This window comes from Lagenorhynchus albirostris, chromosome 3, assembly GCF_949774975.1.
Source record: "Lagenorhynchus albirostris chromosome 3, mLagAlb1.1, whole genome shotgun sequence".
Taxonomy (NCBI): domain Eukaryota; kingdom Metazoa; phylum Chordata; class Mammalia; order Artiodactyla; family Delphinidae; genus Lagenorhynchus; species Lagenorhynchus albirostris.
The window spans coordinates 42,948,758-42,966,941 of record NC_083097.1 but is presented as its reverse complement, the minus strand read 5'-3'; the positions used below and the strand labels follow the sequence as shown (position 1 = coordinate 42,966,941).

The 18,184-nt window shown below is 41.0% G+C and overlaps 1 protein-coding gene across 1 annotated transcript in view; it reads right to left on the bottom strand.

Moving 5' to 3' along the window:
* The window catches only part of IL31RA (interleukin 31 receptor A), a 58,332-nt gene that overhangs the window by 4,251 nt on the left and 35,897 nt on the right, over positions 1–18,184 (bottom strand). The window contains 5 exon segments of the mRNA XM_060146305.1: positions 4,677–4,817; positions 6,825–6,898; positions 6,900–6,969; positions 7,915–8,016; positions 9,007–9,189. Of these exon segments, the coding sequence (XP_060002288.1) occupies positions 4,677–4,817; positions 6,825–6,898; positions 6,900–6,969; positions 7,915–8,016; positions 9,007–9,189 (570 nt within the window).

Here is an 18,184-nt window from a genome sequence, read left to right as displayed (position 1 = left end):
AAAATCATTCTGCGAGGCCACCATCACCCTGATACCAAAACCAGACAAAGATGTCACAAAGAAAGAAAACTATAGGCCAATATCACCGATGAATATAGATGCAAAAATCCTCAACAAAATACTAGCAAACAGAATCCAATAGCACATTAAAAGGATCATACACCATGATCAAGTGGGGTTTATTCCAGGAATGCAAGGATTCTTCAATATATGCAAATCAATCAATGTGATACACCATATTAACAGATTAAGGAATAAAACCCATATGATCACCTCAATAGATGCAGAAAAAGCTTTTGACAAAATTCAGCACCCATTTTTGATAAAAACTCTCCAGAAAATGGGCATAGAGGGAACCTACCTCAACATAATAAAGGCCATATGTGACAAACCCACAGCAAACATCATTCTCAATGGTGAAAAACTGAAAGCATTTCCTCTAAGATCAGGAACAAGACAAGGGTGTCCACACTTGCCCCTCCTATTCAACACAGTTTTGGAAGTCCTAGCCATGGCAATCAGAGAATAAAAAGAAATAAAAGGAATATAAATTGGAAAAGAAGAAGTAAAACTGTCACTGTTTGCAAATGACATGATACTATACATAGAAAATCCTAAAGATGCCACCAGAAAATTACTAGAACTAATCAATGAATTTGGTAAGGTGGCAGGATACAAATTAATGCACAGAAATCTCTTGCATTCCTATACACTAACAATGAAAAATCAGAAAGAGAACTTAAGGAAACAATCCCTTTCACCATCGCAACAAAAAGAATAAAATACCTAGGAATAAACCTACCTAAGGAGGCAAAAGATCTGTACTCAGAAAACTATAAAGCACTGATGAAAGAAATCAAAGATGACAACAGATGGAGAAATATACCATGTTCTTAGATTGGAAGAATCAATATTGTGAAACTGACTCTACTACCCAAAGCAATCTACAGATTCAATGCAATCCCTATTAAATTACCAATGGCATTCTTCACAGAATTAGAAAAAAAAAATTCACAATTTGTATGGAAACACAAAAGACCCTGAATAGCAAAGCAATCTTGAAAAAGAAATGGAGCTGGAGGAATCAGGCTCCCTGACTAATCTACACTACAAAGCTACAGTAATCAAGACAGTATGGTACTGGCACAAAAACAGAAAGATAGATCAATGGAACAGGATAGAAAGCCCAGAGAGAAACCCACACACATATGGTCACCTAATTTATGACACAGGAGGCAAGAACATACAATGGAGAAAAGACAGCCTCTTCAATAAGTGGTGCTGGGAAAACTGGACAGTTACATGTAAAAGAATGAAATTAGAACATTCCCTCACAGCATACACAAAAATAAACTCAAAATGGATTAGAGACCTAAATGTAAGACCAGATACTATAAAACTCTTAGACAAAAACATAGGCAGAACACTCTTTGATATAAACCACAGCAAGACTTTTTTTGACCCACCTCCTAGAGTAATGAAAATAAAAACAAAAATAAACAAATGGGACGTAATTAAACTTAAAAGCTTTTGCACAGCAAAGGAAACCATAAATAAGATGAAAAGACAGAACCTTCAGAATGGGAGAAAATATGTGCAAACGAAGCAACAGACAAAGGATTCATCTCCAAAATATATAAACAGCTCATGGAGCTCAATATCAAAAAAACAAACAACCCAATTAAAAAATGGGTGGAAGACCTAAATAGATATTTCACCAAAGAAGACATACAGATGGCCAAGAGGCGCATGAAAAGCTGCTCAACATCACTAATTATCAGAGAAATGCAAATCAAAACTGCAATGAGGTGTCACCTCACACTGGTCAGAATGGCCATCATCAAAAAATCTACAAACAGTAAATGCTGGAGAGGGTGTGGAGAAAAGGGAACCCTCTTGCACTGTTGGTGGGAACATAAATTGATACAACTACTATGGAAAACAGTATGGAGGTTCCTTAAAAAACTAAAAATAGAACTAGTATATGACCCAGCAATCCCACTATACCCTGAGGAAACCATAATGCAAAAGGACACATGTACCTCAATGTTCATTGCAGCTCTATTTACAATAGCCAGAACATGGAAACAACCTAAATGTCCAACAACAGATGAAAGGATAAAGATGTGGTACATATATACAATGGAATGTCACTCAGCCATAAAAAGGTATGAGGGTTTTTGTTGTTGTTGTTTACATGATAATATTTATCTTTTATTAGATATATTACATATTCCCCCAAATATATAAAATCTTCCAAGAGAAAATATCAAAACCTATTGATTTCAAGGTAAGCAACATAATCAAAACGAAAGCAAAGAATTTCTTCCAGACAAAGGAATGTGAAAACATTTCAGCACAAATACAACAAAGACATGGGAAGGTAATTACAATGTTTTACATTTTACAGCATTTTGTTTTAATCAGTATTTGTAGAAAACAAGGATGCTGAGTTCTCAAATACTGTAGTTACAACTGCAAATTAAATTTTCAGAAAAAAAATAAGAGAAAGTAATGAACTACTGAACATCTGCAATAATAAACGTAATAAAACATAAGCAAACAAATATGCCACTGAGATCACAACCGAAGTGTGTGATTTTTAGTGTGTGCCGGGGACACTAAATTATTTAATCAGTTCTTGACCACAACCCAAAGCAAAAGCATCCTCTCTTCATTTCCCTGATGATTTATTCTAAAAATAAAAAGCAGAAACTTGCTGGTAAAAGAGAATTTCTGCTTTACCTGTGAGCAGCCGGTGGCCACACACACTGAATCAGACCCCAACCAAACACGGGACAGATCCATCTCAAACAACCGGGAGTGGCAAAACCACTATTATTGCAACAAGATTTTTTAATTTCAATTGATCAGAAATTCCAGAACAATTAAGCACACCCGCTTAAACCACAGTGAACTCCTATAGGAAGGTTTTATTGGGTATTTGTAGTGAGGTGGATGGACCTAGAGTCTGTCATACAAAGTGAAGTAAGCCAGAAAAAGAAAAACAAATATCGCATATTAATGCATAGATGTGAAATCTAGAAAAATGGTACAGATGAACCTATTTGCAGGGCAGGAATAGAGATGCAGATGTAGAGAATGGACATATGGACACAGGGCGGGAAGGGGAGGGTGGGACTAACTGGGAGATTAGGACTGACATATATACACTACCATGTGTAAAACAGATAGCTAGCAGGAACATGCACAGGAAGCTCAGCTCGGTGCTCTGTGACGACCTAGATGGGTGGGATTGGGGGGGTGGGGTTGGAGGGAGGTCCAAGAGGGAGGGGAAATAGGTATATATATAGTTGGTTCACTTCATTGTACAGCAGAAACTAACACAACATTGTAAAGCAATTATACTCCAATAAAAAAATGAAAAGCAAACAAACAAAAGAACCAAGGGTAAGAAACTTCTAGTCTCCAAGGCAGGCTCTTGCCTTCAATCTGACCCGTAGAGAAAATTCCATCAGATAATGCAATTTGTGCCTAGTGTTGTGAAAATATAACATGATTTTAAAAGACTTTAAAGAGCAATATCAAAAAGAACTCCCAAAAGACAATGTTAGTCAATAAAAACAGAACATGTTTTCTGTGTAAAAACACGTTTAACTCACATTTTCCAGAACCATAAGCTATTTTTATTCTTTTGGATGCGTGATGATGAACAGGAGAATTTCAAGAATACTTAGACTATTTATAGCTTTTATTGAAAATTTTGCAATGTTCCTTCACTTTTAAGCTTCATTTTTTTTAAAGTGTTAGTATATCCTTAAAATCAAACCTCTGTCATTCAAAGACAGAGATTTCTGTTTCTCCCATTCTATTTCTCTGTTTTCTCCCATTCTCCTTCCTTCTTTCTTCCTCATCTCCCTCTTTAGCCTGTCTTCTTTCCCTCTTGAATATTCCCCATAACCATCGTATGAATCACATTATATTTTACATTATTGTTGTATTTATTAAATTTTTCTTGCTCCCATTTTTTTTTTTTTTTTTTGGCGGTACATGGGCCTCTCGCTGTTGTGGCCTCTCCCGTTGCGGAGCATAGGCTCTGGACGTGCAGGCTCAGTGGCCATGGCTCACGGGCCCAGCCGCTCTGCGGCATGTGGGATCTTCCCGGACCGGGGCACGAACCCGTGTCCCCTGCATCGGCAGGCGGACTCTCAACCACTGCGCCACCAGGGAAGCCCTCTTGCTCTCATTTTTTAATATAAAAGCTGATTAGTAGAACATATTATACACTTTTTTACTCAAAAAACTCCACAAACAATGAGGTTAAGTGGGCCAATGGTGCTTGATCAACCAAGGCTTTCCCTTGTTTGACACACAGGGACTGGTGACTATGAACTTGGGGATAGCCTTGAGGTGGGAGCTGGTTTGGAGTGACAGTGAAGTTGGCATTCACTTGATCCCTCCTCCCTAAGAAGATTCGGGGCTACCCAGGAAGAAGAAAAATGACCCATCTTTCCAAATTCAGCTCTCAATTTTCCTGCTCTCCCTCCTCCCTCCTCACCCATATGCTTTCCAGGAAGGCCAATGAGTCAGAGAGCAAATGGTTCTTCTCACTTCTCCCTTTCATTTGCCCTCCCCCTGCCTTTGGGAAACATCATCTGTGACTAGCCTAAAGGAAATGCCAAGGAGACATTCCCAGGGACTGAAGGAGTACTCACTAATTGACAATGTCTTGAAGTTTATCCTGGTGCCACTAGTTCCCCCAGCACTGGTGCTGGCCATGACCTGAACAGTGTAAGAGGTCTTTCGTGTCAGGGACTCCAGGCTATACTGCAAGATGCTGGAGTTGACTGTCTTGGCTAAAGGAAAAATATAAAAGTCAAACACCACAGCCAAACCCAAGTGAAAACTGTGCTTTAGTGGCACTGATATAAAAGCATTGGAACCTGGGCTTCCAAACTTGGCCACCTCATACCCCAATCTCTTTATTCATGTTCTGATTAAAATTAGCCTATCAAGATGGATCAAAGACCTAAATATAAGAGTTAAATCTATACGACGCTTAGAAAACATAGGATAAATCTATATGTCCTTGAATTTGGCAATGATTTCTTAAATATGACACCAAACACACAAGCAGCAAAAAGATTAAACTGAACTTCATCAAAAGACACTATCAAGAGCGTGAAAAAACAACTTACAGAATGGGAAAATATTTGCAAATCATATATTTGATAAGGAATCTGTATCCAGAATATGTTTAAAAAAACCCCACAAAACTCTAACAGCTCAACACCGGAAGACAAACAACCCAATTTAAAAATGGCAGGGCTTCCCTGGTGGCGCAGTGGTTGAGAGTCCACCTGCCGATGCAGGGGACACGGGTTCGTGCCCCGGTCCGGGAGGATCCCACATGCCGTGGAACAGCTGGGCCCATGAGCCATGGCCGCTGGGCCTGCACGTCCGGAGCCTGTGCTCCGCAACGGGTGAGGCCACAGCAGTGAGAGGCCCGCATACCGCAAAAAAAATAAAAATAAAAAAAATGGCAAAGAGTCTGAAAAGACTTTCTCCAAAGAAGATACACAAATGGCCAAAGAGCAAGTACAAAGATGCTCTACATCATTAGTTATTAAGGAAGTACAAATCAAAACCACATTGAAATAGCACTTTACACCCACTAGGATAGCCACACTTTTTTTTTAAATGGAAAATATCAAGTGTTGGTAAGGATATGGAGAAATTAGAATTCTCATATATATTGCTGGTAGAAATGTAAATTGGTGTAGCTGCTTTGAAAAGAGTTTGGTGGTTCCTAAATAAGTTAAATTAGTATTACCATATGACCCAGCAATTCTACTCCTAGTAATACACCCCAAAGAATAAAAAGCAGAGATTCAAACAGATAGTTGTACACCAATGTTCATAGCAGCATTAATCACACTGGCTAAAAGATGAAAACAACCCAAATGTCCCATCAACTGATGAATGGATAAACAAACTGTTTATCCATATAATAGAAAATTATTTAGCCATGAAAAGGAATGCAGTGCTAATACATGCTATAACATGGCTGAACTTTGAACACATTATGCTAAGTGAAAGAAGCCAGGCAAAAAAAGGCCCCATATTGTATGATTCTGTTTATATGAAATATCCAGAATAGGTAAATCCACAGAAGCAGAAAGCAATTTTGTGGTTGCTAGGGACTGTGGGACAAGGGTAAGGTAGCGACTGAATGGGTACAGGGTTTCTATCTGGGGCGGAAATAGGTAGTGGTGATGGTTGCACAACATTATGGATGTACTTAATGCCACTAAATTGTACACTTTCAAATGTTTAAAGTGGTCAGTTTTGTGTTATATGTATTCTACTGTAACAACAACAACAACAAATTAGCCTAAATGGGAATCCAAGCCCAGCCCAGAACTCAGGATGTTAGGCAATATTGTAGACGCAAGAAAAAAGCATTGGGCGGTAGGAGTCATGGTAAAGGGTCCTGCACTGAAGTAAGTGCCACGAAACAGGGTCTGTCCCCCTCCAGCCTTTAATCCAGGTTATGCCCCACTCTGGAATAGAGGTCAGGAAGCTCCCAGAAGGCCCACCTGTTCACGGCCTGATAGGCACAAATTATATCAAGCCCTCTGGTTCCTACCGGACTCTCAGGTACAGTCATTTCACTCTCACCTGACTCTAAAAAACTCAAGAGGTGGGTGCCCTTGGCCCCATTTTCAGAGAAGCTCAAAGAAGCTGAGTGATTCCTGCAAGGTGGCAGGGCACCAGCCATGGGAGTCACCCCTATAGCAGGTGTATTCATAGCATCTATCTGGGGCTTGGGGTTCTTTCAACTTGTCGATAAGCTCATTTACAGAATTCCTTTCCATCTTCAGCTTGGTAAAATATGGTACAGTTGTTGATGAAACCGTTTCTCTGACTCTTGGGACTCCTTCCATGTAATTGTGACTGTCTCCACACCAATGTTCTCCGCCTTTGTCATGGGACCTGCTGATGGACCTTTATAGGACAGGGAGATAAATAATAAACACCGAATTACACCCCAGCAGATCCTTGCCCCACAAAATCTCTGGCCAGTCCTCAGACTAATCAGTGCTGGGGGTGGGAGGTGGGGGCAGAGTAGGGAACTGATGAATCAGTTTGTTTGAGAAAATTGTTGTCTAGAATCATCCATCTTGAACAGGAAGGGAAGCAGTGTCCAAGACCAGAGAACAAGACCTCTCACTCTGATTTGGAGCCCAGCTCTTTCATTCATACCTGTAATAGCTATTATCAAACAATTAAAGAGTATGCCTCCATGGGCTACCTCTGAGTGACAGGATATATTTCCTAAGGTTGAATCTGGAAGATGTTAACTTTCAAAAAGATACAGTCTGAGTGGTTTGCCAATAAAACCCTGGCTTATCACTATATAATTAAAAATAAATAATGTTTTAGCATCTCCAAGTTACGAATAACTCTTAGGGTTCCTAACTTGGTCTTAGCTAAATGTTGTTTCTGCTTACAGCGCTATCTGCACTGAGTTTCTTTGTGACTTGGGCAAGTTATTTCACCTCTCTGAGCCTCAATTTTCCATTTGTGAGATGAAGGGCTTGGACTTGATCTCTAATGTCTACTCCAGCTTTAAAATTCAGTGAATCCAGGGACTTCCCTGGTGGTCCAGTAGTTGAGACTCCACGCTTCCAATGCAGGGGGTGCAGGTTCGATCCCTGGTCGGGGAACTAAGATCCCACATGCCACACAGCACAGCCAAAAAAAAAAAATTCAGTGAATCCATACCGTGACCACAACTGGGTCAAACATACATAGCTTACTACGAGCTAAGGTGCAGCACGGATGGGCACTAAAGCAACTGTGAACAAGCTACAGGCCTTCACAGCCTTGTGTAAATGTTGGACAGGCCCCAGTGCTTCCTTTCCTCAACAGAAACTTGTCCATACATACCACCTTCTTTGACATAAGCCTGGATAGAATATGGCTCACCCACTCGGTCTTGCAATATTGGATACACAGAGATGTTATAGCACCGGAAAGGTTTTAGTTCATCTGTGGAAAAAGGGGAGGGGGGAGAGAGAGAGAGGGAAGGTTGGGGAGGGAGGGAGACGGAGAGGAAAGGAGAGGGAGAAAGAGAGAGAGATGGGGACAGAGAGAGTGGGAAGAGAGAGAAACAAGCATTAGGTGCAGAGCATGGCATAGAAGAAGGAAAGCTAGACTAAGACTTATGTCCTATGACTTACAGAAGATATTTTATTTTTCTATAGTTTCCACATATGGAAAATAAGGAAGTTAGGTTGGATGGTCTCTAATGTCTATTCCATTTCTAACATTTTTAAATTAATTATTAGAACTAAACCTGCACCACTCTGACAAAATGACAGAGCCACCCAGGAAAGGAGAAGTAAGAGCTCCAGTCTCTCCTCCATCACTGATTTTGTTACATGATTTGGGGGCACTACAGAATAAACTTAACCCTTCTTCAATAGCGTATCACCCTAGAGAACTCAGGTACCATAAATTGTACCTCTTCTGTCTGCATCCCTACATAAGCATAACTCTTCATGTGGATGCTATTAAGTATTAAGAAATGGTTGGAGAGTAAAGCCTCACTTATGTGTCTTACATGGAGCAGGGGCTTTCTTGAAAAGAAGGCTATTCCCTGTATCAATCACCTGGGGAAGGGGCCTAGATCTGAAACAGGCAACCAGAACTGAAGGAGGTGCCCTGGGTAGGACAGATGGGATACAAACTCTGGTGTTATCCATGTGATCAATATATCTGGGAAGAGCTCTCTGATGGTGGGTGTCAAGATGGTGTTTCCCACCTGGAAACATGCCAGATGCCTGGTCTGATACCTATGGCTTCCTATTCTAGTATTGCTGGGAAATGCCAAGAAGTACACTTCCTTAAGCTTGCCCTAGCTTGTCAAATTCTATTACTCACATTTACAGTTTTGAAGCCAAAGTTAAGGATTTAAAAACTGATGAAAATGAAACGGAATCCTACACAGAGGGAATTTGTGGGCTCTGCACTGGCTACCCTGCTGGATTGCCCAGTTCCTGGTCTGAGACACAGATTCCCAGGAAATGGTTGAGGACTCTGAGTCCAAATCTGGGACCCACTCAATCATCCATGTATCCACCTCCAGAGCAGAGCTTTGCCACTCCACCACCAGCTGGTCCTGAGTGAAGCAGGTCTGCATGGCCTCAATGCACTGAAATGCTGAAAGGAGAAAAGAGGACTGCTTCACAACACCCAACTCATCCTCCAAGTGCACCAACAACATTAACAACCATTCATTGCCCAAAGTGTAAAGAAGGTCAAAGTTCAGGATCCCCACTGCAGCCTTCCCCTATGATACTGTTATTACTGCTTTTATTGTGTCCCTTTTCCTTACCCTCAATATTTGATGAACTGCCTTCTTCACATTTTGTTATCTTCCCCAATTTCACCTATTTCCAGCAAAGAATCTTACTAGAAGGTTGATGACTAAGACGACTTACAGGGTAGCTCTGGTGTCTGTGCAAGTCAAAAGGAAAGCAAGCCTGAGACAAAGAATGAATCTCTAAAGGTAGAATTTCAGGCACCTGTAATTCTGTGGCTGGGAAGCTGGAAGATGGTGACGCTAAAATCATACCAGAAAAAGTACAGAGGACTTCCGGGAAGATGGCGGAAGAGTAAGACTCGGAGATCACCTTCCTCCCCACAGATACACCAGAAATACATCTACGCGTGGAACAACTCCTACGGAGCACCTACTGAACGCTGGCAGAAGACCTCAGACCTCCCAAAAGGCAAGGAACCCCCCACGTACCTGGTTAGGGCAAAAGAAAAAAATAAACAGAGACAAAAGGATAGGGACGGGTCCTGCACCAGCGGGAGAGAGCTGTGAAGAAGGAAAAGTGTCCACACACTAGGAAGCCCCTTCGCGGGCGGAGACTGCGGGTGGCGGAGTGGGGGAGCTTCGGAGGCGGAGACTGCGGGTGGCGGAGTGGGGGAGCTTCAGAGCCGCGGAGGAGAGCACAGCAACAGGGGTGCGGAGGGCAAAGCGGAGAGATTCCAGCACAGAGGATCGGGGCCGACCGGCACTCACCAGCCGAGAGGCTTGTCTGCTCACCCGCCGGGGCGGGCGGGGCTGGGAGCTGAGGCTCCGGCTTCTGTCGGAGCGCCGGGAGAGGACTGAGGTTGGTGAACACAGCCTGCAGGGCGTTAGTGCACCGTGGCTAGCTGGGAGGGAGTGGGGGGGGGGGGGGAGTCTGGACCTGCCGAAGAGGCAAGAGACTTTTTCTTCCCTCTTTGTTTCCTGGTGCACGAGGAGAGGGGATTAAGAGCGCTGCTTAAAGGAGCTCCAGAGACGGGCGCGAGCCGCGGCTAAAAGTGCGGAGCCCAGAGACAGACATGAGACGCTAAGGCCGCTGCTGCCGCCACCAAGAAGCCTGTGTGCGAACACAGGTCACTATCCACACCCCCTTCCGGGGAGCCTGTGCAGCCCGCCACTGCCAGGGTCCTGGGATCCAGGGACAACTCCCCCGGGAGAACGAACGGCGCGCCTCAGGCTAGCAACGTCAAGCCGGCCTCTGCAGCTGCAGGCCCGCCCCGCACTCCGTGACCCTCCCTACCGTCCCCCCCTACCGCCCTCCCCCCCCCCCCCCCCCCCCCCCGCCCTGAGTGAGCCAGAGCCTCCGAATCAGCGGCTCCTTTAACCCCGTCCTGTCTGAGCAAAGAACAGACGCCCTCCGGCAACCTACACGCACAGGCGGGGCCAAATCCAAAGCTGAGCCCCTGGGAGCTGTGAAAACAAAGAAGAGAAAGGGAAATCTCTCCCAGCAGCCTCAGAAGCAGCGGATTAAAGCTCTACAATCAACTTGATGTACCCTGCATCTGTGGAATACATGAATAGACAACGAATCATCCCAAATTAAGGAGCCCTGTGGATGAAAGTCTCTTGGTGCTGCAGCCAGGAGTCAGTGCTGTGCCTCTGAGGTGGGAGAGCCAACTTCAGGACACTGGTCCACAAGAGGCCTCCCAGCTGCACATAATATCAAACGGTGAAAATCTCCCAGAGATCTCCATCTCAACGCCAGCACCCAGCTTCACTCAACGACCAGCAAGCTACAGTGCTGGATATCCTATGCCAAACAACTAGCAAGACAGGAACACAACCCCACCCATTAGCAGAGAGGCTGCCCAAAATCATAATAAGTCTACAGACACCCCAAAACACACCACCAGACGTGGACCTGCCCACCAGAAAGAAAAGATCCAGCCTCATCCACCAGAACACAGGCACTAGTACCCTCCACCAGGAAGCCTACACAACCCACTGAACCAACCTTAGCCACTGGGGACAGACACAAAAAACAACAGGAACTATGAACCTTCAGCCTGCAAAAAGGAGACCCCAAACACAGTAAGATAAGCAAAATGAAAAGACAGAAAAACACACAGCAGATGAAGGAGCAAGATAAAAACCCACCAGACCTAACAAATAAAGAGGAAATAGGCAGTCTATCTGAAAAAGAATTCAGAATAATGATAGTAAAGATGATCCAAAATCTTGGAAATAGAATGGACAAAATGCAAGAATCAGTTAACAAGGACCTAGAAGAAATAAAGATGAAACAAACAATGATGAACAACACAATAAATGAAATGAAAAATACTCTAGATGGGATCAATAGCAGAATAACTGAGGCAGAAGAACGGATAAGTGACCTGGAAGATAAAATAGTGGAAATAACTACTGCAGAGCAGAATAAAGAAAAAAGAATGAAAAGAACTGAGGACAGTCTCAGAGACCTCTGGGACAACATTAAACGCACCAACATTCGAATTATAGGGGTTCCAGAAGAAGAAGAGAAAAAGAAAGGGACTGAGAAAATATTTGAAGAGATTATAGTTGAAAACTTCCCTAATATGGGAAAGGAAATAGTTAATCAAGTCCAGGAAGCACAGAGAGTCCCATACAGGATAAATCCAAGGAGAAATACGCCAAGACACATATTAATCAAACTGTCAAAAATTAAATACAAAGAAAACATATTAAAAGCAGCAAGGGAAAAACAACAAATAACACACAAGGGAATCCCCATAAGGTTAACAGCTGATCTTTCAGCAGAAACTCTGCAAGCCAGAAGGGAGTGGCAGGACATATTGAAAGTGTTGAAGGAGAAAAACCTGCAACCAAGATTACTCTACCCAGCAAGGATCTCATTCAGATTTGATGGAGAAAATAAAACCTTTACAGACAAGCAAAAGCTGAGAGAGTTCAGCACCAACAAACCAGCTTTACAACAACTGCTAAAGGAACTTCTCTAGGCAAGAAACACAAAAGAAGGAAAAGACCTACAATAACAAACCCAAAACAATTAAGAAAATGGGAATGGGAACACACATATCAATAATTACCTTAAATGTAAATGGACTAAATGCTCCCACCAAAAGACACAGATTGGCTGAATGGATACAAAAACAAGACCCATATATATGCTGTCTACAAGAGACCCACTTCAGACCTAGAGACACATACAGACTGAAAGTAAGGGGATAGAAAAAGGTATTTCATGCAAATGGAAACCAAATGAAAGCTGGAGTAGCAATTCTCATATCAGACAAAATGGACTCTAAAATAAAGACTATTAGAAGAGACAAAGAAGGACACTACATAATGCTCAAGGGATCGATCCAAGAAGAAGATATAACAATTGTAAATATTTATGCACCCGACATAGGAGCACCTCAATACATAAGGCAAATACTGACAGCCATAAAAGGGGAAATCGACAGTAACACATTCATAGTAGGGGACTTTAACACCCCACTTTCACAAATGGACACATCATCCAAAATGAAAATAAATAAGGAAACACAAGCTTTAAATGATACATTAAACAAGATGGACTTAATTGATATTTATAGGACATTCCATCCAAAAACAACAGAATACACATTTTTCTCAAGTGCTCATGGAACATTCTCCAGGATAGATTATATCTTGGGTCACAAATCAAGCCTTGGTAAATTTAAGAATATTGAAATTGTATCAAGTATCTTTTCCGACCACAACGCTATGAGACTAGATATCAATTACAGGAAAAGATCTGTAAAAAATACAAACACATGGAGGCTAAACAATACACTACTTAATAACGAAGTGATCACTGAAGAAATCAAAGAGGAAATCAAAAAATACCTAGAAACAAATGACAATGGAGACACGACGAGTCAAAATCTATGGGATGCAGCAAAAGCAGTTCTAAGAGGGAAGTTGATAGCAATACAATCCTACCTTAAGAAACAGGAAACATCTCGAATAAACAACCTAACCTTGCACCTCAAGCAATTAGAGAAAGAAGAACAAAAAAACCCCAAAGTTAGCAGAAGGAAAGAAATCATAAAAATCAGATCAGAAATAAATGAAAAAGAAATGAAGGAAACGATAGCAAAGATCAATAAAACTAAAAGCTGGTTCTTTGAAAGGATAAACAAAATTGATAAACCATTAGCCAGACTCATCAAGAAAAACAGGGAGAAGACTCAAATCAATAGAATTAGAAATGAAAAAGGAGAAGTAACAGATGACACTGCAGAAGTACAAAACATCATGAGAGATTACTACAAGCAATGCCAATAAAATGGACAACCTGGAAGAAATGGACAAATTCTTAGAAAGGCACAACCTGCCAAGACTGAATCAGGAAGAAATAGAAAATATGAACAGACCAATCACAAGCACTGAAATTGAAACTGTGATTAAAAATCTTCCAACAAACAAAAGCCCAGGACCAGATGGCTTCACAGGCGAATTCTATCAAACATTTAGAGAAGAGCTGTCACCTATCCTTCTCAAACTCTTCCAAAATATAGCAGAGGGAGGAACACTCCCCAACTCATTCTACGAGGCCCCCATCACCCTGATACCAAAACCAGACAAGGATGTCACAAAGAAAACTACAGGCCAATATCACTGATGAACATAGATGCAAAAATCCTCAACAAAATACTAGCAAACAGAATCCAACAGCACATTAAACGGATCATACACCATGATCAAGTGGGGTTTATTCCAGAAATGCAAGGATTCTTCAATATACGCAAATCAATCAACATGATACACCATATTAATAAATTGAAGGAGAAAAACCATATGATCATCTCAATAGATGCAGAGAAAGCTTTTGACAAAATTCAACACCCATTTATGATAAAAACCCTGGAGAAAGTAGGCATAGAGGGAACTTTCCTCAACATAATAAAGGCCATATATGACAAACCCACAGCCAACATTGTCCTCAATGGTGAAAAACTGAAAGCATTTCCACTAAGATCAGGAACAAGACAAGGTTGCCCACTCTCACCACTCTTATTCAACATAGTTTTGGAAGTTTTAGCCACAGAAATCAGAGAAGAAAAGGAAATAAAAGGAATCCAAATTGGAAAAGAAGAAGTAAAGCTGTCACTCTTTGCAAATGACATGATACTATACATAGAGAATCCTAAAGATGCTACCAGAAAACTACTAGAGCTAATCAATGAATTTGGTAAAGTAGCAGGATACAAAATTAATGCACAGAAATCTCTGGCATTCCTATACACTAAGGATGAAAAATCTGAAAGTGAAATCAAGAAAACACTCCCATTTACCATTGCAACAAAAAGAATAAAATATCTAGGAATAAACCTACCTAAGGAGACAAAAGACCTGTATGCAGAAAATTATAAGACACTGATGAAAGAAATTAAAGATGATACAAATAGATGGAGAAATATACCATGTTCTTGGATTAGAAGAATCAACATTGTGAAAATGACTCTACAACCCAAAGCAATCTACAGATTCAATGCAATCCCTATCAAACTACCCCTGGCATTTTTCACAGAACTAGAACAAAAAATTTCACAATTTGTATGGAAACACAAAAGACCCCGAAGAGCCAAAGCAATCTTGAGAACGAAAAACGGAGCTGGAGGAATCAGGCTTCCTGACTTCAGACTATACTACAAAGCTACAGTAATCAAGACAGTATGGTACTGGCACAAAAACAGAAATATAGATCAATGGAACAGGATAGAAAGCCCAGAGATAAACCCACGCACATATGGTCACCTTATCTTTGACAAAGGAGGCAGGAATGTACAGTGGAGAAAGGACAGCCTCTTCAATAAGTGCTGCTGGGAAAACTGGACAGCTACATGTCAAAGTATGAGATTAGATCACTCCCTAACACCATACACAAAAATAAGCTCAAAATGGATTAAAGACCTAAATGTAAGGCCAGAAACTATCAAACTCTTAGAGGAAAACATAGGCAGGACACTCTATGACATAAAACACAGCAAGGTCCTTTTTGACCCACCTCCTAGAGAAATGGAAATAAAAACAAAAGTAAACAAATGGGACCTAATGAAACTTAAAAGCTTTTGAGCGGCAAAGGAAACCATAAAGAAGACCAAAAGACAACCCTCAGAATGGGAGAAAATATTTGCAAATGAAGCAACTGACAAAGGATTAATCTCCACAATTTATAAGCAGCTCATGCAGCTTAATAACAAAAAAACAAACAACCCAATCCAAAAATGGGCAGAAGACCTAAATAGACATTTCTCCAAAGAAGATATACAGAGTGCCAACAAACACGTGAAAGAATGCTCAACATCATTAATCATTAGAGAAATGCAAATCAAAACTACAATGAGATATCATCTCACAGCAGTCAGAATGGCCAGCATCAAAAAATCTAGAAACAATAAATGCTGGAGAGGGTGGGGAGAAAAGGGGACCCTCTTGCACTGTTGGTGGGAATGTAAATTGATACAGCCACTGTGGAGAACAGTATGGAGGTTCCTTAAAAAACTACAAATAGAACTACCATATGACCCAGCAATCCCACTACTGGGCATATACCCTGAGAAAACCATAATTCAAAAAGAGTCATGTACCAAAATGTTCATTGCAGCTCTATTTACAACAGCCAGGAGATGGAAACAACCTAAGTGTCCATCATCGGATGAATGGATAAAGATGTGGCACATATATACAATGGAATATTACTCAGCCATAAAAAGAAACGAAATTGAGCTATTTGTAATGAGGTGGATAGACCTAGAGTCTGTCATACAGAGTGAAGTAAGTCAGAAAGAGAGAGACAAATACCGTATGCTAACACATATATATGGAATTTAAGGGGAAAAAATGTCATGAAAAACCTAGGGGTGAAACAGGAATAAAGACACAGACTTACTAGAGAATGGACTTGAGGCTATGGGGAGGGGGAAGGGTAAACGGTGACAGTGCGAGAGAGAGGCATGGACATATATACACTACCAAACGTAAGGTAGATAGCTAGTGGGAAGCAGCCGCATAGCACAGGGAGATCAGCTCGGTGCTTTGTGACCGCCTGGAGGGGTGGGATAGGGAGGGTGGGAGGGAGGGAGACGCAAGCGGGAAGAGATATGGGAACATATGTATATATATAGCTGATTCATTTTGTTGTGAAGCTGAAACTAACATACCATTGTAAAGCAATTATACTCCAATAAAGATGTTAAAATGAAAAAAAAAAAAAAGAATGAGTTTGCTTCCTATCTCTTTTCAACAACTCTATTTCCAGTGACAAACAGATTCTGGGAATTTTGAGGAAAGGTATTTTATTTTATATATTTTATATTATATTTTATTTTGTTTTATTTATTTATTAGGTTATCATCACCCAGATCCCTTCATAATTACTCCATTAACCTCAGTCAACATTTTATTTTGTCCACAAGTCATTCTACTATATAATACAGGAAGTGCACCAGCCACCAAGAATATACTCCAGAAAGAGTACAGTCCTCGAGTTTCTGCTTCAGTTCCTGAGCACTCCAGCCAAATGGGACATCTCATAATTTCCCAAAAGCACCCTGCGATTTCGCATCTCCACACTTTGTCCATGTGGCTCCTTCTGCCTAGAATGTCATTTCCTCCTTATTCCTGAAAATTAATCCATCCTTCCAGACTCAGCTCAAGGCTAACCTCTAAATGCCTTCCCTCAACTCCCAGATGGACTCGGCCAGCCAGTCCTCCCGTGTCCCACCCACTCTCCATGCCATCTGTACTGTGGCACACGGCACACAGAATGGCGTTTAGTAGTTTATCTGTTGGCTTCTCTACAGATAGGGAGCTTCTGAAGAGTGGAGCTTCTCTAATGCCTCTATGAAGCCTTAGTGTTGAAGGCAGTGCCTGGTATATGGTAGACATTCACTACTGTTCGTGGAATAATTAGAATAAAAGACTATTGGCACTGGCTCCTCATCTCATCCCAGATGAGATGGTGAGATAGTCTCAGGATATAGCAAATGTAAAAGCAATACCTCCCTTTCAGGAAGAAATAAATGCTACATTTTCAGCTGACATATCATCATGGGGCGGGGAAAAGGAGAGTGCTCAACAAAATAAATCATTTTAGAAAAAATCCCATGCAGCATTTCTGGACAAAACCACAGGGATAACATTTTCTCACACACAAACCAAGTGAAATACCTAACTGAAAATGCCTAAGGCAAAATAAAGCAGAATGAGAACTTGGATCCATAATAATAAAAATACCATCATGAAACAGTAAGAGACTGGTTACATAACAGCAATAGTTAATGCCCGTTATTCAAGAGCTATAGCTAATCTCTCCAAAAATAACTATTTTGATTGAAATGAGTATAAAACTTAAAGGGAAAAATTTTTAAGTTTTTCAGTGAAGAATAAACGTGTTCTTTGAAAATTAATTATAACGGTAATAGCATTATTTTTTGGCCACACGGCATGTGGGACCTTAGTTCCCCAAGTAGGGAATCGAACCCGTGCCCCCTGCAATGGAAGTGCAGAGTCCTAACCACTGGATCGCCAGGGAAATCCCAGTAATAGTATTTTTAACGTCTAACTATTCACAATGTTGTCTTAATTTTCTCTAATTCTTAGCCAAAAGACATGCCTTTACAAGATCTAAAAGCATACTGGAAAGGTAGGGAGGCCCAACCATGTAGGCTGACATTCTCAGTAATTGAATAAATAATTACAGGTGCTAAAGCTCAAACTGTTATTCCAATACAGGATTTTGCATTTAAAAATCTTATCAATATTAAATATTGAATATTTTATGTATATAAAATATTTTAATTAATTGTAGCTATTGCTTTCTTCCTTTATAGTGAGAACACTAACCTATTATTTGTGAATTTTTTT